The sequence below is a fragment of the Musca autumnalis genome, unplaced genomic scaffold, assembly GCF_047663935.1.
Source record: "Musca autumnalis isolate F117 unplaced genomic scaffold, ASM4766393v1 scaffold_5, whole genome shotgun sequence".
Taxonomy (NCBI): domain Eukaryota; kingdom Metazoa; phylum Arthropoda; class Insecta; order Diptera; family Muscidae; genus Musca; species Musca autumnalis.
Window position 1 is genome coordinate 209,262,885 of NW_027412088.1, and position 25,720 is coordinate 209,288,604.

At 33.9% G+C, this 25,720-nt stretch overlaps 3 protein-coding genes across 3 annotated transcripts; 1 reads left to right on the top strand and 2 right to left on the bottom strand.

The window, feature by feature from the left end:
- Nucleotides 1-1,394: 1,394 nt before the first annotated feature.
- Nucleotides 1,395-2,474, bottom strand: LOC141387007 (synaptosomal-associated protein 29-like). Its single transcript, XM_073956012.1, has 3 exons — nt 2,337-2,474; nt 2,156-2,256; nt 1,395-2,037 (listed from the first exon to the last, which is right to left on the bottom strand). The coding sequence occupies exons 1-3, from the start codon at nt 2,416-2,418 to the stop codon at nt 1,504-1,506; spliced, it is 717 nt and encodes a 238-aa protein (XP_073812113.1). The 5' UTR covers nt 2,419-2,474; the 3' UTR covers nt 1,395-1,503.
- Nucleotides 2,475-3,195: 721 nt separating this feature from the next.
- Nucleotides 3,196-4,362, top strand: LOC141387006 (uncharacterized). The gene is made up of 3 exons (XM_073956011.1): nt 3,196-3,611; nt 3,670-4,102; nt 4,181-4,362. The coding sequence occupies exons 1-3, from the start codon at nt 3,317-3,319 to the stop codon at nt 4,266-4,268; spliced, it is 816 nt and encodes a 271-aa protein (XP_073812112.1). The 5' UTR covers nt 3,196-3,316; the 3' UTR covers nt 4,269-4,362.
- LOC141387005 (uncharacterized) lies at nt 4,153-7,430 on the bottom strand. Its single transcript, XM_073956010.1, has 7 exons — nt 7,415-7,430; nt 6,840-6,961; nt 6,546-6,774; nt 5,291-5,373; nt 4,602-5,224; nt 4,361-4,543; nt 4,153-4,233 (listed from the first exon to the last, which is right to left on the bottom strand). The coding sequence occupies exons 2-6, from the start codon at nt 6,928-6,930 to the stop codon at nt 4,364-4,366; spliced, it is 1,206 nt and encodes a 401-aa protein (XP_073812111.1). The 5' UTR covers nt 6,931-6,961; nt 7,415-7,430; the 3' UTR covers nt 4,153-4,233; nt 4,361-4,363.
- Between the last annotated feature and the right edge of the window lie 18,290 nt (nt 7,431-25,720).

The window sequence follows — 25,720 nt, forward strand, 5'->3', positions numbered from 1 at the left end:
ATGTCAAATATAAATCGGAGCTATATCCAGATCTTAACCGATTTTGATATAATTTGGCACATTTATTTCCAGACCGAATTCAGTCACACATTCCAAATATCATTGAAATCGGAAATATATAGCGTGTTTGGTACAGAAAATACGTGAAATCGGCCGAAAATATATATGGGAGCTATATCCAAATCTGAACAGATTTCTATATAATTTGGCACATTTATTTCTAGACTAAATTCGGTCACACATTCCAAATTTCATCGCAATCGGAAAAATATAGCGTGTTTGGTACATAAAATACGTAAAATCGGCCGAAAATATATATATGGGAGCTATATCCAAATCGGAACCGATTTCGATATAATTTGGCACACATATTTCTAGACCGAATTCAGTCAAACATTCCAAATTTCATCAAAATCGGACGTATATAGCGTGTTTGGTGCAGCAAATACGCGAAATCGGGCGAACATATATATGGGAGCTATATCCAAATCTGAACCGACTTCGATATAATTTGGCTCATTTATTTCTAGACTGAATTCAGTCACACATTCCAAATTTCATCGAAATCGGACATGTATAGCGTGTGTGGTACAGGAAATACGTGAAATCGGCCGAAAATATACATATATGGGAGCTATATCCAAATCCGGACCGATTTCAATATAATTTTGCACACTTATTTGTAGACAAAATTCAGTCACACATTCAAAGTTTCATCAAAATTGGACGTATATAGCGTGTTTGGTGCAGCAAATACGTGAAATCGGGCGAAAATATATATGGGAGCTATATCCAAATCTGAACCTATTTTCACTAAAAGCAATAGCGTTCTTCCTATGGCTAAAAAAGTTGTAGTCCCCAATTATGAGCTGAATCGGACAAAAAATGCGACCTGTATGTTGCGAACAAAAATACATGGACAGACGGAAAGACAGACAGACGGACGGACACGCATAAATCGACTCAGAAAGTGATTATATGTATATCCCCAAAAGGAACTGTGGTTCTATTTCGTTTCTTTTTGTATGTTACATACAAATGCACAAAGACATAATACCCCCTTACCACTGTGTGGTGATAAATATTTTCATTTCATTTCATTTTATTTAAATATTTTAATTGGCACCAATAGGTGTGTACCTGACAATTTAGTAACCATATGTATTTTAAATAAATAATTATCCAAACTTCCATGAGCTTATAATTGATGCTCAATCCTCCCTCATTCCATACCATTTTTAAGATATTTGTTTTCTAATTAATAGCTTCATTTTGATGTAAATTGACTGGTTATTTAGGCATTCTGCAGGAACCATACGATGTGCTATCAAATTTAGTTTATTTTTTTTTTTTTCAATTCAAAATATTTGTTTAATATTGATTTGTTCTAGATCTGCAAGAATCTACTAATTTTTACAATTTATTTCGATATCTTTGTTTCGATTACAGTTGCTGGTTTACTGGGTATATTTTTTTACTAATTTGAAAATCTTGCTGGGGCTACTACTTTTTGCCCAAAAGCTTCGAGACATCTTTGTTATGGTGCGACAAATTTATATCGACGTCTTCTAGTTTGCGTGTCATTTTATCCAGAAATACATTCTGAGAATCAAGTTCGGAACCTAATTCTGTTGCCAGCCCTTTCAGTCGGGATAAGTTATTGCTCATTTCCATTAAATTTGCTTGCAATTGTTTCTCAAATGGATTGTTGCAACTTTCTTTTTGATTTGATCTATCCATGCATTTACGTGGAATGGGGTTCCCGTCATACTTATCAGATAACGTGGTTAATGGCTTCACCCTTTCTGTAGATATGTTAATATCATTAACATCATTAAGATTAATTGGAAATTTTCTTTCATTATTCGTGAGCACTGTAGTTTCTCTAGTTCCAAATATACTTCTGGAAACACTTTTCATGCTATTCAAATGACGTTGACTGTTTCCCAAAGAGGCCTTAATATCATCTATGTTTTTGTTTGTTCTCTCGAGTTGTTCTCGTTGTTTAGCTAATTCAACCGCTGTGGAATTTCCAACCTGCAGAAAAAATGTAAAATTGTTGAATATTAATGAGTAATTCAATTGTGGGATGGCAACTGCTGACCTCAAATAGACGAATAAATTCATGACACATCAAATTATCCACGAAACTTACCTGTTCAGTATCGATAAGCAAACCTAAGGATCTCTGGGTAGATTGTAGACTTCTTTCCTCAATATCACGACGTTTTTGCTGGTAAGACTGCAGCTGTTGGTCTTCGGTGATTTTGAAAAATATAAAAATATGTAAAAATTTTGTTATAACTATCCCTATATAAATCCCCACTAATAATTACCATCGATTCCATTATTTAAGTTTCTGCTCAAAAATACAATATCACCAACGTCTTCGAATGCAAAATGTTTGTTATCGGCCATATTTATTTATATAATTTATTCACTTTACACAAAAATCACTATCCAAAATTAGAATCTTTAAATAAATGGTTGGTATTTCAAATATTTTCTGATAAAATAATATCTTCTTTCTATTACGAAGTTATACAAAGCGAATGAATAAAAGAATTCAAAAGGTGTCTTGCTTTGTAAACCTCAAATTGTCGTGAAATATCTGAACCAAAAATATATTTTGTTATCGTTTCCATTTATAACCTGACATTCGACTGAAGATCGTGTTATTCGTAACAAAGGCTGACTTCCGTATCGTCGTAAAATATTTCAGTTGCACAGTCATACATTGTTCTCGAAAATGCAACTAAATGCATCAGTAATAAAATGATACATGCTTGCTTATTACCTTCGTTAAAAATGCGCAATTTTGACGTTTTGCCGAGCAACTGACGATACGGAAGTCAGTCAGACTTCGACTAACAAAGATGAAAGAGAAAGTTATAGTACGTTTGCTTATCTCAAGAACAATTTTTAAAATAAACACATTTTAATGGGTGGGGTTTCAATATTTCCCAGTTGGTTTTTTTTTTGGTTGACCGTCTTTTTAATATATACGCAGTACACTTTGTAAACATTTAACAAGTTAACAACAGAATTTACTACAATTGTCGATAAGCATATATTTTAAAAAGTATTGCCCTTCCATTTCTATCGATTTTGGCCGTTAAATAAAGATCGTTACAAAATACAAATACGTTTCGACTTGCATTTCGATTTTTCTTTTCAAGTCGATTTATGTATCCCTAGTTGCTTCTTTGAATTGAACTACAGTTCGTTCGTGAACTTATTTTTGTAAACAAATCCAAAAAGATTTGCAAGGTGCTTTCCCCAATTTTCTTTTTAGGTGATCGGTCATCTCCTGGGCATGGCATTCACCATGAATCAAATGAATCAAAAGTACAATATAACTTGGAAAGAATTCCATCATACTGGAACATATTTTCGACTCGGTGACACCACTGCAGAAATCCAAATCAACGATAGAAACGGGATGGCAGTCTCCAAAAATAATGTTTTTATATTCAACTGGGTTGAGGACTACAATTACAACGGTCAGATAGCTAAACTGGAGAAAGCATTCGAAAGTGGCCAGCTGAATAATCGTGTTTGTGTATTTCATCATCTCTCAAGCAGGGAAATACAACTCCAAGTACAAAAATGTAAATATTAAATACTAAATTTAATTCACCATTAAAAAACCATTTATGATTCTTTTAGTAAGAAAACTGGATTTTGGTCTGTTTCGTTATGTAGTTGTTGTAATATTGGACAACAAAAGCACCAACGATATGTTCATTCGAACCAGTGACAATGAAAACATATTACTCAACACGGAATTATTAACTATGTTCAAGACAAATCCAACTCTCGACAAAAAGCCACGTCTTTTTGTGATACAGAAATTGGCAGATTACAGTGTTGAAGACGATGGGGAAGTGGCTAAAAGATATAATTATGTCACATCACAGGATTGGTATAAAAATTTGAAATTAGAAACACTATATGAGGGCTTAGAATTTTCAATAGAAGCGAAAGAAAGAACTGGAGATTTCAGCAAAAGTAATTTTATAGACGCCTTCTGTAAGGAATTTGTAAATTCCAATAACACACCAATTCCTCAAATAGTTTCTAATATTAGAAAGAAATCTTCGTAAGTATAAGTTCATAAACCACACAGCAAGATCAGGATAATGTACTTACCTTTAAAATTCATATGTATATTTTTCAGAATCGAATTTGGTACAAATCAAACCCTTAATGATGATGGAATTTTGGGAACAGCTGTGGAACCAGACGATTTAAGAGATTATTTTTAAGGCGGCATACTTAGCAAATGCTTTTTTTTAATTGTGATATTTGTATTCATTTCTTTGTTATAATACCTACCCAAAATATTCTAAAAACATACCATTTAAATTTGTTTTAATTTTAAGGCACTAGTGTGGTAGATTTCTCTTTGCAGCCTATACAACAATTCATCATGTACTTCCTTATTAGGCAAAGACATGCATTCGATTCTCTTCAAAGATTCCAAACATTTTACTCTGATATAACGTTTGATACAAGGCATTTCAGCTAGACCACATAGAAGCTAAAATATTTACCTTTTTAATTAGAAATGTTTGAGATCATCATAGGACGATACAAACCTGAAAACAAAACAACTGCATATTTTGATTGGCGGTGCTGCTCACCAGTTCTGTAACAATCCATGGTAAATCAGTAAACTCCCGACATCTCCACATAACTGGTTTAGAAAGAATTCCATGCATTAGAGTAAGCACCACATTTTCATATGAATCCAATTTCTTAAAGGGATCTGTGAGAATGTCATACATTTCCTTAACACCATCTACTGCCATAAAACGTTTCCGCCCTCCTACAGAACGGCATAGTAAAGCAAAACATTTCAAATCATAACGATGAAACTGAAAGAGTCGTCCTTTAATTCGATTGTGTAATATTTCGAAGAAACCACATTCAACTGCCGCATCGGGAATATGCTCCAAGACATGTTGTAAATGTAGCCACAATTCATCGGGATAATAGGGAACACAAATATCACGAGACCAAATTCCCTTTAGTTTATCCAACACACTATATGAATTTATTAAATAGATTGCACCAGAATGTTGTTCACTAAGCAATGCTAAAATTTGCACAGTTTTAACCATATGGATTTCACGAGCTTCAACTATTGCATAGAATTGATCCAACAAACGATTACTGCGTACAATTTGATCGACTCCATTTAAATGTTTGGATATATAATCTAAAAACGACTCAGCAAAGTGTTATCAACCCCTCTTTTATTTTTTAAACAAATTTCTATACTTACAAAATATTGTTAATAAACATTCCGAGTTTCTAAATTTGGTTTCTTGATATTTCATACGTATGCGCAGGAAAATATTTTGACATCTGAGAATAAAACTTTAGGCGTTGTAATGGACTAACAGGGATACATTGGGTGTTTGTCATAATTCAAATGCATATTGGTGTGGTTCAGATATAAAATGTAGTCTATTCAGGTGTAAAATATGTATGTCTCGTTCCAAATACATACAGTGGTGGCCGTATGTTTTTCAGGACCCAGACTTCTGACTTTTGCTATTAAACGATGTAACTGCATTCTAGTCTACGAATTCGATTAAATCGAAAACTGAAATGTGAAGAAATTTCCATTATTTCGGAGGTTTCTGTCTCTTTCCCACATATTCATGCTTCTCCCCTATGACCCGCGACCCCTACGGTGAAGTACGTAGGACTGATATCAGTTTAAAAATTTTACTCACTTTTAGACTCACTCACTTTAGACAATTTTAAGGTGTCTTATGTATTTTCAAATTTTTTTTATAAACTTTTTATTTTCTTATATTTCAAGCATTAAACTATAAATAATTGCAAAAAACACCTAATTCCACTTTCAAAAATATATTTTAGAGTCATTTCTCTAAAATGTAAATGCCACCAATATACGTGAGTCGACTATGGTCCGTTCCCTATGACAACATAACATGCTTTCGCTATCTTTAAGGAGGGCCTTATATAAACAAGGATATCGGGCCAATTACAGGTATTATACGTGTGTAATTTGTGTTTTTTATACTTCATAAGCGAGGTGCTAGGAGTAGTTCTACCGCTGGGGTGTTATGCTAATATAATATCATTTACAATTTGCTTATATAGTTTATACCAATTAAAATTAATTAATACCCTCATACTTTTCTTGACTTCAATTCTTCATAAGAACAATATGTAAAAAATCTACCAAGTATGTCCCCACGTTTAAAAACAAGTAGGAGTACAAAGAAGTAATAACCTCAACCGTTGTTGCTTTAACAGTGTTTATTATTATGTTTGTATGTTCGTTCTTCTGTTCAATCTGGCTCTGGGTCAATATCCAGTTCCAGAAAAGTGGCTGCTTCGATGGGATTTAACCACAGATCCACTGGAGTTAGATGAGTAGGTTTGGCTGGGCAGTTGAAAAGGTGTTTTGTTTGTACCCTCAACCGTGTGTGAAGTTGATTACAAGTCATTTATAGACTCATCTAAATAAATGCACAAATAATATTTTGTATAATTGGACTTACCTTCTAACTATTTGAAACTGCGTTATTGCCCTTTGAGCATGTAAGGGATTTCTGACGAATTCCGATAATGAGTTAATGGCTCTGAATTGGGTTTCGTCATCATCACTTCCAATTTCTTTCATAAGTTTGGGCAATGCTCTGAGACCATAAGCCAATTGAGCACGATCAGCAAAGTAAGTGGATTTGTTATCTAAGCAACATCCATTAGAAGTTTGTTGTTCCACCGATGCTTTAGGATTAGAAGAGGGGAAGCAATTAACAACATGTATTAGAAAGTTGTATATTTTGACTTACATTTTGCAATTTCATTTATTGCCGATGCTGTCAAAAACTTTAATTGCGATTGCAGAAAATGATTACGGTAAGTTTCGTATTTTTTCCACATATCCTCAAATATTTTTTGTAATACAAATAGTCTGATAGAAATATTCAAAAATATAACAATTTTTTAAATACTCGTAACACAACCCACTTGTCATAATTATCAAATGTTTAATGTCATGTTCACACGAGCGTTTCAATTACGTTGTTCGTCTGTCGAACGACGTACACGAATTAACCCGTTTCCACGACACCATTCGTAATTAACAGAAACATAAACAAAATTTCTTTCATTTTTGTTTCCTTGTTTTCACGTAAATTTGAACCGAAAACACATAAAATATGCATTAAATGAACAGGAAAAGCAATAGACTTTCCTTCAAATGTATCTTCTATATTTAACTACACACGTTTCATTCATTTTTTCCATAATTTCTGAATAATTTTGTATTTTCAATATATTTTTATATGTTTCTATTTTCAAAATTAAGGAGAGAGAGGCATGTCAAAACAATGTTTGTTTATACAGACTTTCAGTTATTTGTTACCTTTTTGTTTCTGTTTTTTACGCGATTTTCAACTAATGGACAAGAAATGTGTGTGGAATTAAGAAGGAAACACAACCATCTTCCTTCTGCATCTATATAAAATGTTTAGTTCATTAATTTTCATTCATATTTTCCTTTTTTCTACAAATTTTTGTGTTTTCAATAAATTTTTCAATTTTGAATTTAGACATGTCATAATTAATTTTTTCGATAAATTCTCTCATTTGTTAAGGATGGGACATACTTATTCGTCGTTCAGAGAGTATTCCTAATCGAACAACGTAGAAAAATCGTCGTTCGTTCATAGAATTTTGTGTGGGGAAATAAGTAATTTATTCGTAGTTATGGGCAGGGGTGCCAAGTTGGTGGTTTTCCCGCTACTTGTGGTGATTTTTGACGTACAAAAACCACTGTTTAAGCAAGAATGTCAACTGTTTTAAGGTAAAAATCGTTAAAGACCTATGGTGCGTATGTGGCTGTAGCGATTTTTAGCTCGGAACAGTTCGCATCCCTGGTTATGGGTCGAACAACGAATAGAGAACGAACGACGTACCGTGGAAACGGGCTATAAGGCATGGCACAATTACCAGGTAGATGCATCAGCAAACAACTACAACAAAAACCAGTTCAGTAGTGCGATTCTCTTACTCATTATTTGAGTTACCGACAATTGACGGTAAAATTAATATGCTTATAATTTCGGTAATTAACGATATTTTTCGGTAAGTTAGCGACCAATAAAAAGTAGTCGTAAAGTTCTACCGACAGCAAAAGTGTTGTCAACTTTTATTTGAACTTTTCATTCACAATTTTGCATTTTAATTTTACCGACATTTGTCTTTAACTCAAAAAATGAGTTAGAGAATCGCACCACAGTACTGTGAAATGTCAAAAATGTTTTCCAAAAATAAAGCGATTCACGCAATTTTTTCAACAAAATGTTGTTAGACAGATATTAATAAACGAATTATTACAAAAATCCACCAAAAATTCACAATTTTTCGTTTAAATTTTTGTTTTTTAATTTTATGTTTTCAATTACAACAACTTTTTTGGCAGCTTGCAGTACATCAGCTGGGCTGATGCAGGTACCTGTATAGGCCCCCACTCATTTATCAGTCTGTGCCGTCAGTCCGATGAACCCTTTCTGTATGTGTGACTGACAAGTGTGTAGCACGAACCATCAGTCAAGTCTAAAAATCTTGAATTTCTCCTCCAAAAATGAATGAATTATACGTTTTTTGTGTTCCAACACCAACATTATTTTCTGTTTTTCAAAATAATTTATTGACAATTTGAAAATAAACACAATTCACCCAGACTGATGGGGGTTCATTTTGAAATCAAAACTATTTTGATTTTCATCAGTCTTGGAAAACTCACACATACATTCTCAAAATTTCAAAAATTTACACATACTACCCATGATACAATGATACAAGGTAATCTCATTTGAAAAGACCGTCCTTGAGCTGTCAAATACAACCATGCATCGAAACAATATGAAAGTTGTTGTTGTTGTATGTCAATAACAACAATAACAAAATATTGTTTGTTTACGTTTCATATCTATTTTTCAATTATTTTTTAACAAAGTTTAATATTGTCAAAAGTTTTTGTTTTGGTTCTTGGAGGACTTTTCTGCGTCTGGAGAAAAAAATATTTTCGAGATATGTAAATGGTAAGCATATATATATGTATGTAAATGGTAACATACATAAATAAATAAATAAATTCTCCCAGAATTTCTCGGTAAAGTAAATTGTGAAATTCAACGTGTTGTTACAGAGTCCAGCCTAAGCAAGAAGAATGAACAAATCAAGGAAAGAACACTGCTTGCCAGCAATTTCCAAGGTTCCAATTGGCCCTGATGGTGACAACGATCAACAGCAAACACATAAACAGTTGAGGAATGTGAAAATATCCGCCGCTAAATAACTGGTGAACATTGTACCAACTCTTGAACGGCTGAAATGAGGGCCCCACTGAACATATTGATCGATTGGTTTTCGGTACCCAAAATATTGGGTGTAATATTCAAAATAATGTTTAAGTCGTCTGCGCAAGCCACAGATATTTGCGACAAAATCAGAAGTAGGAACAAGGTTCCCAAGTTGGTGCTTCTTGATTTCTTACAAAAGAATAGGCCGGTCTGTGGCTCTGTTGTATGAAAATATTAGCTCTACGCAATGGGAGAATATTCAAAGCTGACAGAATGCCGACCTGAAGATGTTGTCGATGAAGTAATGCTGTCCCTATCATTATTTAAGGAAAATGCTTCAGCCAACTAGGTACATCAGGAGAGATCTTAATGATCTAGAACGATACGATCAGGTAGGCTTGAATATATTCATACTGATGCAGGTGCGCGGACAGTTCAAAGATAGATTGTGAATGCCGTACTTGTAAGACAAACAGCCGCCACAATTCATACTGTATATTTATTATACCTATTTATATTTAATAAATTTTTCTTTGTAGTGCCCGTCGTCTCAATCCATTGTCCAACGTTCGTCAAATTATAAAGATGAATTCATAAGCTGAGGTTCTCTGCTGCCCCGTCGTTATGGCTGCAGAAAAGCGTACCATTGCTAAGGCTGTCGCAACAAAGGCAAAATAAACAACGTTGAATTGGCTAATAAAGACTTTGCTGTTGTTGCCACCTAAGCCAAGAATGATAAAAGAAAGCCGCCGCTGCAAGATGTAAACTTTTGAAAAATTGCCCACTTATAAACTTTATAAGAATATTGTACTTTTAAAGATACAACATGTAGAAATTTATGTAATATATAAAACAAACTTATGCTATCCAGCCGAATATCTTTACGACAAACATATGTATATTCTAGTGAACCAACATATATGTATGTATACCTTTAACAAAAATAAGATCTCTGAAGCTTCAACTTTATTTATAGGCCTATTTTATAGTTGTTAAAAAGATTATAGTGTTAAAATGTAACGAAGAAACCTTGTTTGTAATATATACAAAATTCAGACCGTTGCAAAATCTATCTACATATTCTGAGTTTCAAATGCATAACAGTGACGTTGCGGAATAGGATGTGATGTGGAATAGGATGTATAATATATTTACAAAGCAACTGATGTTTTGAAAGTCATTCAAAGCCTTCCGCTTTTTTATACCCTCAGTCTTTAAACCAGGGTATATACACATTCATACGGGCAAAATGTGCCTCATCGAAATAATGGTTTTAGACCCCATGTATATTTGGATGAAATCCGTTTCAGACAATTTGGAGTCAATTTAGCAATGTCCGTCTGTCTGTAGCGCACGCTAACTCTCGAACGGATCAATCGATTTGGTTTGTCTATACTTATATAAATTCGAAGATGGGTAATAATATCGGTCCACACCTTCCGACACCTCCCCCAAGTTTAACTTCTATCGGGCTTCTCTTTAGGGTACCTTCCCCAGATAAACTCATCTAACTCCAGTGGATCTGTGGTTGCATCCCATCGAATTCACTTTCCTGGAACTGGAGATAGACCAGAGCCAAAATAATGGAAAGCGTTGTTTTCCCCACGCCATTTGTGCCAATTCGTGCCAATTTTAGGATTTTTTTACCTTTTGGTCATTACGTCGGGGACGCCCATGATTGAAAGAAATATTACGATGTGTAATCAGTTACTTTTTTCAATTTTTGTGACCACAAGCCAATGTCTGGAGCACTGACTTGACCGCGAAACAATATTAAAACAGGACCACAAGGAATATGTTTGGTATACATTTTAAAGCTATCCTCGAACAGCTCTTAAACTGCACCTAAGCAAACATTTTGCGTGGAGGTACATGAAGGATGGGAACGATATAGTCCATCTATGTTACGAGCAACATTTTTTGGACCAAATCAGTTGATCCGTTCGAGAGTTAAAGCCCCATTGTAGCGAAAATTTTTAAGGAAGAAATTTATCAGTGTTTGGACATTGATCCGTTCAAGAGTTAATCTCCAGCCAGACACACATACAGGGATAAATGGTCTCCTTATTGTCTGAAAATTTTATATTTAAATAAAAATTAAATTAAATTTGAAATGTAAATAAACCTGACATATGTATGTGTATTTAAACATATACATACAAAGTTTGTCAAAATAATTTTGTCAATGAAGGGACTGCAAAGCGAATACAACTCTGCGAACTGTGAGCGTGAGGTTACCTTGTATCATTGTATCATGCATACTACCATAAATGCTGGCAGTCAGACTGACTAATGAGTGGGGGCCTTACCCCCTGTTTTTGTAAAAAAAAATTATGTTCTCACACGAATTGTCAAATTTTGTAGATCGATTTACTCGCCTTAGCGCAAATGTGGAACGCTGATTTTTGATTGAGGAATTCTTAACCATGGTATAAGTAAAGAGGTAGATTTAAATGAAAAAAATCTATAGAACCCTTGTTTTGCCTGAATTCCTAAAACTTCAAAATTAAGCAACAAGTGGGTTTGTTTACAACAGCAATTTTGAGCATTTAATAAAAATCGCGAAAAATTAATGAAGGACCAATGTTTCTCCGCATAATCAAGTTGTGGATATGATAAAATGTTTGTTTCAATGATAACCTGACGAATTATTTCCATACAAATGTTCCAAAAATAATTTTAAAAATCATTGAATTCGATTGTTTTTAAAATTGTTTGACATATTATTCAAACACCACACACACATACACAGTTTGTGTATATTGTTTTGAAGTTTTAGGAATACTCGAATGAAAAAATTTAAATTGACATAAAGCTTTGGCTAACCTTTATTATTAAACCATGTTCTTAACTATATATAGAACGTGTCTACGAAGAATTAGATCTGTGCATCATCTAGGGGCTGAGCTATGGATGCCCAAATTATTACGAATATAGACGAACGAACAAAAAATAGTTACAAAAACAGGGGGTTAGTGCCATGGTATAAGGCATGGCAGAAGTACCAGGTAGTGGTATCACACCAGCTGATCGAATATGAAAAGTCAAATCCCTTTATAAAAAAATTATTGTTGTTGTAATTTCCCCAACAACATAAAGAAAGTTTTGACATAAGATATTAAAAATTTTACGATGCCACTACCTGGGTAATTGTGCCATGGTATAAGGCCAAAACCAAAAACTTTGAGGTTGCGTGTGCGTTCAAAATAACAAAAACAAAATGCATGTATTTCAAATTGAAATATGTACATGTATTGGTCTGTTCCAGAACTGCAAGAATCTACTAATATTTACTATTTTTTCCGATAACATAAAGGAAAAAATGTTATCGTAGTAAAACGTAGTAGCTTCTTGCAGGTTCTGGAACAGAGCATATGTACTTTGTTTTTTTTTATATATATACGCAACACGCATATTTATAGGTTTTGCCCTAACATCACTGTAACCCCCGTTTACTTGGCATTTACACAAGACAGACTGTCTGCAAATACAACTCTGGTTTACTAATACACACAAACATTTGGCTAGTTGCCTCGGCACTGTCTGGTAAAGTAGACAGTAAACATGGACGTTTTTGAACAAATGAAAACAAAACTATTTCAAATAACAAAAAAAAAACAACAGGACTAGGATGCAACAAAACAAAAATAAAATATGTGAACGGAAAACAAAAACAAATCGACGATTTTCATTCATAATTTCGCAATTGTTTTTGCAGTTGTCTGGACGCCTACGTCACACAGCAAGTTTTGGGTCTATGACAATCAATACATGTACTCAACTGTCATGTGTAAACGCAGGGTAACACATGCCCACTTCCACAGTTCACACATATTCACTGCCACACCAACTATCAACCTCACTGCCGATATAATTTCCTTGTCAGTAAGTCCTTGGTCACACTAGAGTGTTTCATTGAAACAATTTCATGAAAACAAGGGTTCCTAGGTCGAGGAACTCGATTTATAAATACCTAAAAGTTTCAATGACCTTCGACTAATCAGTGTACCCCCTGTTTTTGTAACTATTTTTTGTTCGTACGTCTATATTCGTGATAATTTGGGCATTCATAGCTCAGCCCCTCGATGACATACAGATCTAATTCTTCGTATACACGTTCTATATATATGGTCTGTTCCTTTACTTTTGAAAATGGTAAAACCGGCAAAAGTAGCAAAAGTTGTGAACTGCTCTCATATGAATTGTGTGGTGTCAGAAGTAAAGGAACGCTTTTCGAGTAAAAAGTGGTAAAACTTGAAGATTCTTGCACGTAAAGGAACAGGGCTATAGTTAAGAATTCCTCATTAAAAAATCAGCGAAACACATTTGCGCTAAGGCGCAAATTTTGACAATTCGTGTGAGAACATAATTTTTTTTTTTTCAAAAACAGGGGTAATTTTACATTTACGAAATCCACTCGATTTCAACTGTCAAATCCATAGATTAAACGTCAAATGAAATCCAATGGATATCAGATAAGATTTCATTTGACGTTTGAGCTATGGCATTGACAGTTGAAATCGAGTGGGTTTCGTAAATGTAAACTTAGCATAAGTGCTTTGAAAGTAACTTCAATGTTTACACATGCAGTAGTGGGATTCTGTAACTCATTTTTGCTGTTATCGATAACCATCGGTAAAATTAAAATGCTTATAATTTCGATAATTAACGAAATTTTTCGGTAACTCTTATGTTACTCTTATGTTACACGCTGAAACTTTCATACGAAACTTTCCCATTATTTTGGCGTTCTTAGGTCGAGTTCCCCATTACAGTGATTTCATCAAATTACTTTTGTATGGAACTCGATCTATGAACGCCAAAATAATGGGAAAGTTTCGTATGAAACTTTTAGCGTGTAACATAAGAGTATCACGCTAAAACTTTCATACGAAACTTTCCCATTATTTTGGCGTTCATAGATCGAGTTCCATACAAAAGTAATTTTATGAAATTACTGTAATGAGCAACTCGACCTAAGAACGCCAAAATAATGGGAAACTTTCATACGAAACTTTCCCATTATTTTGGCGTTCATAGATCGAGTTCCATACAAAAGTAATTTTATGAAATTACTGTAATGGGGAACTCGACCTAAGAACGCCAAAATAATGGGAAAGTTTCATATGAAAGTTTCAGCGTGTAACATAAGAGTTAAGAGTAAGTTAACAACATGGTACAATTAAAAAGGTAGATGCATCGGCGAATTGCTACAACAAAGCAACTTTTTTTGTAATGTAAACTGTCAAAATTTTCGCCAAATGGTCTCGTGTTGTCTCTTTTTATCGCTTATGTTTGACTATAAAGTGTAGACATGCTATCTCTTACTCTTATGTTACACGCTGAAACTTTCATACGAAACTTTCCCATTATTTTGGCGTTCTTAGGTCGAGTTCCCCATTACAGTAATTTCATAAAATTACTTTTGTATGGAACTCGATCTATGAACGCCAAAATAATGGGAAAGTTTCGTATGAAAGTTTTAGCGTGTAACACAGGAGTTACTTACCGAATCATATGGTTTTTTATTTTTAAGTTTTTGCCTTTTTAGGGGCGATGGCCATTATTTGTGAGATTTAATTAATTTAATTAATAGCACGGTTACACTGCAGCTTTTTGCCGGGTTAACCCACTTCATGAGGATTTATTGCTTAATCTGGTCAAATATGACCAGATTTGCCATACAAAAATTAAATCCTCTCACGACTGGGTTTATTTTAAATCCGGCACAAATCCACCAAAAATACAGTGTTGTATTCGGTATTTGTGCAAAAAAATCCAACTCTACTCAAAAAGTACCAAAAGTTGCAACTGTTTTTGCAACAGAGTTTGTCGTGTTTTACACGTTTACGATTGGTCGCATGAGATTTTATGGAATTAATAAATCTAAAGTTATTTGAAAAACATAAAATTATTTATTTTTTTCATTTAACAAAAAGTACGCTTGGTGCCATGATACAAAACTGTATCCCTGTGTGTAAAATATACCAATATGAGCAAAGAGGGGACGATATCTCATACGAGAAATTGTAAAAGTGTAACACACGACTTTATTAGTTATTTTGTATGTATACGTAAACAATCATCAGCTGACAGTTTATATCCTCAAAAAGCTAAGTGTAACCAGCAAAGATTAACCCACTGGATCTATTAAACCCAGTGGGTTAACCTTCAATAGTGTAACCGGGGTATAATCGAGCTTTTTATGACCTAAGGAGATTACATTGAAAAATTGATATCTAGCGAAGTCCTACACACACATCAACCACTATGCGACGATCGTTCGTTAGGTGGTTAGGCTAACATCATCAGTAGTGGGATTCTGTAACTCATTTTTGCTGTTACCGACAAAAATGGGTAAAATTAAATCGCAAAATTATGACTAAAAATATAAAGAAAAGTTGGCATCATTGTTTGTGTCGGTAGAGGCTAGCGACTGCTTTTTATTCAACGCTAACTTACCGAAAAATTTCGTTAATTATCGAAATTATAAGCATTTTAATTTTACCGACAATTATCGATAACAGCAAAAATGAGTTACAGAATTCCACTACAGGCATATTAGATGTTGTTGTTGTTGCTAGACAACTTTCGCCATTTGGAGCTCCTATTTATACATCCAAGATTGCAATTTTGCATTTGTGAAGTTCAAATTGAAGCTTTTTATTTCCAAAGACGACTCATTTGTCCCCCTTCTATTCCAGAAATCAATTTTTTATACCCTCCACCCATGGCAGAACTACCAGGTAGTGGTATCACACCAGCTGATCGAACATGAAAAGTCAAATTCCTTTATAAAAAAATTATTTTTGTTGTAATTTCCCCAACAACATAAACAAAGTTTTGACATAACATATTCAAAATTTTACGATGCCATTACCTGGTAGTTCTGCCATGCCTCCACCATAGGATGGGGGTATATTAAGTTTGTCACTACGTTTGTAACTACTCGAAATAATCATTGTAGACCCCACAAAGTATATATATTCTTGATCAGCGTGCAATTCTACATCGATATAGCCATGTCCGTCCGTCTGTCCGTCTGTGGAAATCACTCTAGCGTCCGAACGGATTGACGTAGGTTGATGAAATTTTGGGAAAATATGTTATATTTACGTAGGACTTTTGGTATTGAAAGCGGGCTATGTAGGTCGACGCTTTCGTATAGCCCCCATACAAAATGACGCGTGACGCGTCGTCGTTTTAAGGAATTTTTAAGATATTTGGCCCATTTTACCACCGAATTGGTTGTAATTTGTTACTTTGTGTCTCCAGAGGCCAAAAAATATTCCTACCAAAGTTGGGTTATATAGGTCCACGATTTGGTATAGCCCCCATATAAGGCCCCATATAAAGTACGCGTCATTTTAATATATTTTGAATGTATTAGACCCATTTGACCACAGAATTGGTTGTAATTTGGTATTTTGTGTCTTCAGAGGCCAGAAAACATTCCTACCAAAGTTGGGTTATATAGGTCCACGTTTTGGTATAGCCCCCACATAAGGCCCCTTATAAAGTACGCGTCATTTTAATATATTTTGAATGTATTAGACCCATTTGACCAAAGAATCGGTTGTAACTTTTTATTTTGTGTTTCCAGAGGCTAAGAAACATTTCTACCATAAAATGTTTATATTGGTCCACGTGTTGATATAGCCCCCATAATACAATATCTCCCGATTTTCGATATTTTGAAGTTTTTAGCCTCATTATCACACCGAGATGGCTGAAATTTGGTATTTAGTCTTCTTTAGGCGTATAAAACTTTCCACCAGGTATAGGTCCACGCCATCATATAGCCCCCATAGAACGGTACCTTCCGAATTTCGGTATTTTGGAGGTTGTGGCCACATTAATCCACCGAAATGGCTGAAATTTGTGGTGGAGGGTATAAAAAGTTCGGCCCGACCGAACTTAACGCTTTTCTTACTTGTTTCAATGTTGCATTTCATATTACATTTGATGGCTTTTTTCCATTGTAGACTGTATATATATCTTTCATATCGAAAGATTTTTTAAGTGGATTGTGGTTTAGAACGCTAAGACGTCAGCAACATTGTATGTTAGTTGGCGACGACCCAGGTTCGAATCCCAGCCGGGCTCAGCTGAATGTTTTATTTTTAAGTTTTTGCCTTTTTAGGGGCGAAGGCCATTATTTGTGAGATTTAATTAATTTAATTAATCGAGCTTTTTATGACCTAAGGAGATTACATTGAACAATTGATATCTAGCGAAGTCCTACACACACATCAACCACAATGCGACGATCGTTTCGTAGCTGGTTAGGCTAACATCATCAGGCATATTAGATGTTGTTGTTGTTGCTAGACAATTTTCGCCATTTGGAGCTCCCATGGTTTAATAAGAAAGGTTAGCCAAAGCTTTATGTCAATTTAAATTTTTTCATTCGAGTATGCCTAAAACTTCAAAACAATATAAACAAACTGTGTATGTGTGTGTGGTGTTTGAATAATATGCCAAACAATTTTAAAAACAATCGAATTCAATGATTTTTAAAATTGTTTTTAGACCATTTGTATGGAAGAAATTGGTGAGATTTGCATTGAAACAATCAGTTTATCATATTCACAACTTGATTATGTGTAGAAAACTTAACTCTTCATTCATTTTTCGCGTTTTTTATAAAATGCTCAAAAAATGCATTGTAAACAAACCCACTTGTTGCTTTTATTTTGAAGTTTTAGGAATTCAAGAAAAACAAGGGTTCTATAGATTTTTTTCATTTAAATCTACCTCTTTACTTATACCATGGGAGCTCCTATTTATACATCCAAGATTTTTGTTTTGATTTTTCATGGCGAATTCCTAGTTTTTTGACGTTTTAGTTTCGATCAGCTGGGCTGAGGCATCTACCTTTGTAATTGTACCATGGTTAACAATGAATAAAAAGTAGTCGCTAGCCCATGGCAGAACTACCAGGTAGTGGTATCACACCAGCTGATCGAATATGAAAAGTCAAATCCCTTTATAAAAAATTATTTTTGTTGTAATTTTCCCAACAACATAAAGAAAGTTTTAACATAACATATTCAAAATTTTACGATGCCACTACCTGGGTAATTGTGCCATGCGCTAGCCTCTACCGACACAAATAGTGATGTCAACTTTTCTTTATGTTTTTAGTCATAATTTTGCGATTTAATTTTACCGATTTTTGTCGGTAACAGCAAAAATGAGTTACAGAGTCCCACTACAGTAGTGGAATTCTGTAAGTCGATGGTCAGACTAGCACGATTTCAACATGGCGACGTCAAGTTTATAGGCTAGGGGTATGAAGTAGTGAAACCCATGTACACGGTTTTCTGTGTTTGTTATGTTGCCTCTTCTTGTTTTTCGTAGCAAGATTTTTTCTTCCATTTTCTTTCATTTTTATTTTCTCAAGCAAACGTCAACAACAAAACAAACATAAAAAGATTTAATAAAAACATTTTATTAATGAAATAGTCAAAATTTAACTGTTAATATTAATTTAATTACTAATGTTAATTATGTTATGTTGTTTTTTTGGTTTTTTTTATGTCTTTTTTGTTTTTATTGGTATGAGAAACACAACAAACGCGAATGGTAAAATAAAGAGGACACGCAAAAATCTTAAATTTCACGTTAACGTGTGTGGACACTAACGAAACTTGAAAAGAAACTTTAACGCAATTGGTTTCAAGAAACCTTGCTAGTCTGACCAACGACTAACTAATTTTTTGAGTTACCGACAAAAATCGGTGTCATTAAAATGCAAAACATTGGAGTAGCTACGATGTAATGAAGATGTAATGAATGAAATCAAAGTAATTAGATCTCCAATTTCTAGCTTTAACAACTTTTTTCCCTGCGCGAAAATTGATTGTCATTTACATACATACTACATCATATATCTGTTAATTATTATCAACATTAAATTTTTTATATTGTATTATTAATTTGTATTCAATTTACAAGTTGCTTTACATTGGAGTAGCTATGATGTAATGAAGAATTTTTTCTAGCTTTAACCAGTTTTTATCACTGCGCGAAAACTTATTATCATTTGCATACCACATCATACATCTCCTAATGATCATTTCATAATTTAACTAATACTTATACGATATACTTATTATTAATCTGTTGCTTTAAAATTGGAGTAGCTATAACGTAATGAAGAATTTAAAAAAATTAAAGAATATAATTGTAACCAAAATAATTAGATCTCCAATTTCTAGATTTAAGATGAATTATATATATGAAATTGTTTTAAGAGTAGCTATGATATTTAGGTGTATTCTTTGTAATTATATAAATTGGCCTCAAAATTGGCTTCAATTGCAAAGCAAATAAATAAAATAAAAAAAAAAAAAATTATGAATGAAAAGTATCAATAAAAGTTGACAACACTATTGCTATCCCCTGTAGGAAATGTCAATAGTGAATCTATACTGGCTTACTACTGACATTGTCTACAGTACTACTGACAAACTGTAGACAACTAATGTAATTTCCTATAGACATTTTGTATGAACGTGTCATTCGAAAGTCAGTACTGACAATGGAACTAGTGTGTCAATAGTAAGTCAGTAGTTCCTGAGGAACCATGTGTTGACATTGGAGGTAGTGAGTCAGTATAGACATTGGAGGTAGTAAGTCAGTATAGACAATGGAGGTAGTGAGTCAGTATAGACATTGGAGGTAGTGAGTCAATAGTACCAGATTTTCAATATTAAATTTTTTAGCTTGTTTGGAACTTTTCATAGATAAAACAGCTATATAGTACGTTTAATAAGAAAGAATATGAAGCTACACATTTGTTTCAATACTATATTTCATTAAAGAATAAAACAAATAATATTGAAAATGCTAAAAATGTACAAATTGCGTATTACAGTATTTTTATCTTTTTAAATGGCTAAGCCAAAGAATCCACATAAGTAAACATTAGTAAATAAAGACAATGTTTTCAAGGCTGCTTAAACATTTTATTTTAACATATAACTAATAAAAAACGTTTTCGTTTTATTTTCTTGGCCAAGTCGCACCAATGACTTGTCTGCTTAAAATAGTTCTTATTCTGTTGCACTTAACGTTTCGCTGAATGTTGATATAATATCTAGGAATTGAAAAGAATAAACATGTATAAATAAACATAAATAAAAAATATGTTATTAAATTTGCTTGCCTATTACAACTGTATAACATTGGAAAAATCTCACAATCGATTTTTGCCAAATAATTCTTCAACATTGTATTATATTTATTTGCATTCAGCATTTCCAGCGAGACGGGACAATATATACATCAGGCTCCACAATCTTCTCTAAAGGTTCCACATAATGTCCAATTGTCGAAATTTCACCACAAATGTTGTTAGTCGCCTCAGAATTCGTATTTTGCTATAGAATTGTTTATTTTTAACATGTCTCTTATATTTTCTTTTGCTCATACTTGTTATTGGAATTATATGCTTTAAGTTTTCACGATATTTTATTGATTTCTACAAAAACACTGTTTTTCACCAACCGCAAAAATTATTTTACGCCAAACAATTAAGAAAATTAAAAAAAGATGCTTCGTTGGGCTATCATCTGTCAATATACACAATGCTTCTTCTTATTAAGGTAAAGGTATCAATAGTTGACAACCTGGTGACAAAGTGTTGACTTTGTCACCATATTAGTAGACAAAGTGGCGACATGTCAACACATGACCCCACACTTCCTACAGGGTCGGTACGACTTAGCGACAGCTTTATTTTGGTTGTTAACTTACCGAATAATTTCGTTAGTTACCGTAATTATAAGCATTCTAATTTTACCGACTTTTGTCGATAAGTCAAAAAATTTGCTACAGAATTCCACTACAGGTGTCAGTTCGAAAAAATTTCGACTATAATAGCTCTGTTCCAGAACTAGAAAGTTTTTACAATTTTTACCACTTTTACACATTTTGCGTTCCCGTACACAAAATTTATATGAAAATCGTTTTTATGAGGATTTGTTTGACGTATATGTAATGGAATTGATATTTAAAACCTAGTGAGTTTGTTAAATCCGGTTGTATATAAACGCACTATTAAAGGAACAGAGCTTTATGAGCTTTTTACATTAGCACGAAAACAGGTTTTAGGGCTGTTTCGTCATTTATTTGCTAAAACAGACAACATTTTGCATCATTTACCATACAAAAATAAATGACGATAGCTGCGTCATTTATGTTTGGTTTACATTCGGCGTCTTTTCGTGATTTCGAAGGCGTTTCGTGATTTCGCGCGGAATCAAGCAAAATTTATCATGATTTCGCACACAAAAATTAAATCATCTCATTTCGTGATTTCAGCGAAATCAACATTGAAATCACAGTACACATGATATACAACCCTGTTTTTGCCTAAAAAGTACCAAAAGTTGCAACACTTTTCACGTATCACAGTAAACAAGGTAGATGATCAATAGCTGCAACAAAAAAATTTAGTATCAAAATTTGTAAACAATGTGAAAAAAATATTAAATTACTTTGTTACAATGTTATTTTTCATTGTGTTCTCGTACTTTTTAATGGTAATGTTAGAAAAAAGAGCGAATTGTCAAAAATTGCGTCCCCATACAAAATTCTTAAAAAAATACGGGAACGAAAAAATGCCGGAAATTGCAAAAACTGCAGCAGAAATGTCAAAATCTACATATCAGCTATCGTATTTAGATGATAACCCAGCAAAAAAGTTTAGAAGTGGTGCAATGCAGAGTTATGATTTCAATACATCTTTCGATGCAGTCCACACGGAGTTATGAAAAATGCACTCCGCTCGATACATTTTAGAAGCACTCGCTTATAGATCCCTAGCCAAGCAAGCCAATTTTTTGATCCCTACAGTCGCAGTCTTTTTTTCTGAACACAAGAAAAAGTGTTTAAAATTATAAGAATTTGTTAAAAAAAAAAATAAAGAAATACAAACTAAAGATACGAACATTGCTGTAATTCACGAGACTCAAATTATTTTTGAAGTGGAGTTAGAGTTTCTTTGGGAATCTGAACTGAAGTTGGAGGAAAAATGAAAAACCATTTGGATTATGAAGCAATATCAGTTGCGATGTCACAAAAAGCAGAGCAGAGGAAGTAAACTCAGTTATGATCAAATTTAATGGAGAGTTTTTATAATTTGTATTAGTGTAATAAAGTTAATATTCTTGTTTACACGAATAAGCAATGTATTTTATTTATTTTGGGATATTTGCAATGGCTTGCATTTTATAACATCTTTAGACTTCATTTAAATTCAATCCAAAACACTACATCAAAGGCTGTGGAAGGCCGTGGAAGCAAAATGGAGTGCATCCTAGCTGCGCGCTCTCTTGTAAAACTCGTAGGTGAATTCATAGGAAAAGATGTACTCAGCGGCAATGTTCTAGTGATTTAACTACATCCGCGGATGCAAACTTTTTGCTGGGTATTGATTGTCAAAACCCAAAACTTGCCTGTCTGACGTAGACGTCCAGACAGCTGCAAAACCAGTTGTAAAAATTATGAATGAAAATCATCGATTTCTTTATGATTTTCGTTCACATATTTTGTTTTTATTCATGTTCTTTTGTTTTCAACACATTTCAATTATTATCTAACACATTTTTACAAAAAATGTCAAAAATTTGTTAACCCTACTGTCTGTGAAAAAATGAACTATTTCTCTAAAGCCACACGCTAAAACTTTCATACGAAACTTTCCCATTATTTTGGCGTTCATACATCGAGTTCCATACTAAAGCAATTTTATGAAATTACTGTATTGGGGAACTCGACCTAAGAACACCATAATAATGGGAAAGTTTCGTATGAAAGTTTCAGCGTGTGGCTTTAGAGTAAACGCCAAAATAATGGGAAGGTTTCGTATGAAAGTTTCAGCGTGTAGCTTTCTCTAAAGCCACACATTGAAACTTTCATACTAAACTTTCCCATTATTTTGGCGTTCAAAGATCGAGTTCCATACTAAAGTAACTCTAAAGCCACACGCTGAAACTTTCATACAAAACTTTCCCATTATTTTGTCTTTGTTAGGTCGAGTTCCCCAATACAGTAATTTCATAAAATTACTTTAGTATGGAACTCGATCTATAAACGCCAAAATAATGGGAAAGTTTCGTTTGAAAGTGTTAGCGTGTGGCTTTGAGTTTAGAGTTAGTAAATCAGAGTTTATTTCAAGACAAATTGTCTGGTGTAAACGCCTAGTTAAAAGCTATGGGCAAAATCGATCATAAGACAATCGATTATGCGATTGTTCCTCGAGTCAAAAGTCGACTTCGATTTACTTTTAAGCGGGGTACACACGATCAGTTTTGACTGTCGATTTTTCGGAATTATCGATAACTGTCCAACCGTCCAGCAACCACAAAATATTTTGTGGTTGCCTGATGACTGATAAAAGTGAACGGCCACACTGGCAAGCAACCGATAATTTGAGCAAAACTGACAGTCAAAACTGATCGTGTGTACCCCACTTTAGACTTTTGACTGCAAATAGTCGATTAATCGAAAGTCGACTTACCTATCCCTATGTCGTTTCGTCGCTCAGTTCATATGTTAGCCAATCGGCGGCGGCGCGCCGACTAATTTACCGACTGGCGGCTAATTTTGGCATATTTTGTAGTACAAAATTTGTCGTACAGAAAAGTGGGGTTTTGAGAGTTCGTGGAGTTGTTGTACTATCTAAGAATCTAAACAACTTATTAGCTCTGTTCCTTTACGTGCAAGAATCTTCAATTTTTACCACTTTTAACTCGAAAAGCGTTCATTTACTTCAGACACAATACAATTCATATGGGAGCAGTTTGCAACTTTTGCCGGTTTTACCATTTTCAAAAGTAAAGGAACAGACCAATTGCTTTTAAAATTTTAAAGAAACAAATAGTGGAAGTGGATTTATACAGGGCAATTATCTCAGTCAGTATGGACTTAAAGGCGATAAAAATTATACTGTCGTAATGTGAGCAGTTGTAAATACATAATAGCGATCCTACACATATTTCTAAAATGAAAAAAAAAAAAAACATTGTTCCACAACATCCCATACGGGACAAGGGAGACTTCTCTCATATCAATGAGTGCACCCCGATTCATATTTAGCTCAATGATATGGGACCTACTGTTTATCGCCGAGTCCGAACGGCGTGTCCTAAGACACCACTTGTGGAGAAGTTTTTCAAGGCTGAAATACTCAGGAAATGTCGCCAACATTACTGAGGGGTATTTTGCCACCGTTGAAAAATGTTTGATGTTGTTTGGCCGGGGAATTGAACCCCCGACCTTATGCGTGCAAGGCGGGCGTGCATACCATTGCACCACGGTGTGCTTAAGCAAAATTGTTGAATTTTTGTGAATGAGGTACCTTGCGAACTCTTGAACTTGTGGTATGTTTGCAAGAAATTTTACGATATAAATTTCGGCTATATCGGATAAGTTTTATTGCTCAGCAGTCATTATGGTTGTGTCGGTACGTATAAATCATGGCGGAGTAATAAGTCCCAATTTACATTAGGCAAGTTTAGTTGCGGCAAGTCCCTGTTTGTAGGAGAAACACGTAAGGGGAATGGAAATGGAAAAAAATTGCTCGTAGCTGCAATTTTCAGGTAATTTCATTTATAGTTTTCGTATTTGACATTATTTTTATTGTTTTGAAAGCAAAACTTGTCGGAACAGAGTTGCCTTTTATAAACGCAAGAGGCAAGTTTAAAAAGGAACGAGAAAAATTGCCGCAATTAAACTCGCCTAATGTAAATCGGGACTAAGGTGTTAGGCCATGTTTATATTTGGTCTGTTCCAGTACTGCAAGAATCTACTAATTTTTACTATTTTTTTCGATAACATAAAGGAAAAATTGTTATCGTAGTAAAAAGTAGTAGCTTCTTGCAGGTTCTGGAACATAGCAATTATAGCCTTTTGCAGGGTTAACCTTCATAATGAGGATTTGTTTGACGTATACGCAAAGGAATTGAAATTTGAAACCCAGTGGGTTTGTAAAATCCGATTATATATAAACGTACTTTGTCTGTTCCAGTACTGCAAGAATCTACTAATTTTTACTATTTTTTCCGATAACATAAAAGAAAAAATGTTATAGTAGTAAAAAGTAGTAGCTTCTTGCAGGTTCTGGAATAGAGCAACTATTACTTCAGTTGCTCAAAATTAGTCTAAAAGTCAAAATTTGTTAAAAATGACGCATTACTGTGAATTTCTCGTTTATGTTTTGTATGTGATTTTATTCACAATAATGCATTTTGACAACTAGAATGATAATCAGCGTTTTTCCGTTAAATCGATTAAAAAATATCGGCGCGCGCCATCTCCAGTCGAGTTAACGGCGGCGGTTTTTAGCCGATTTG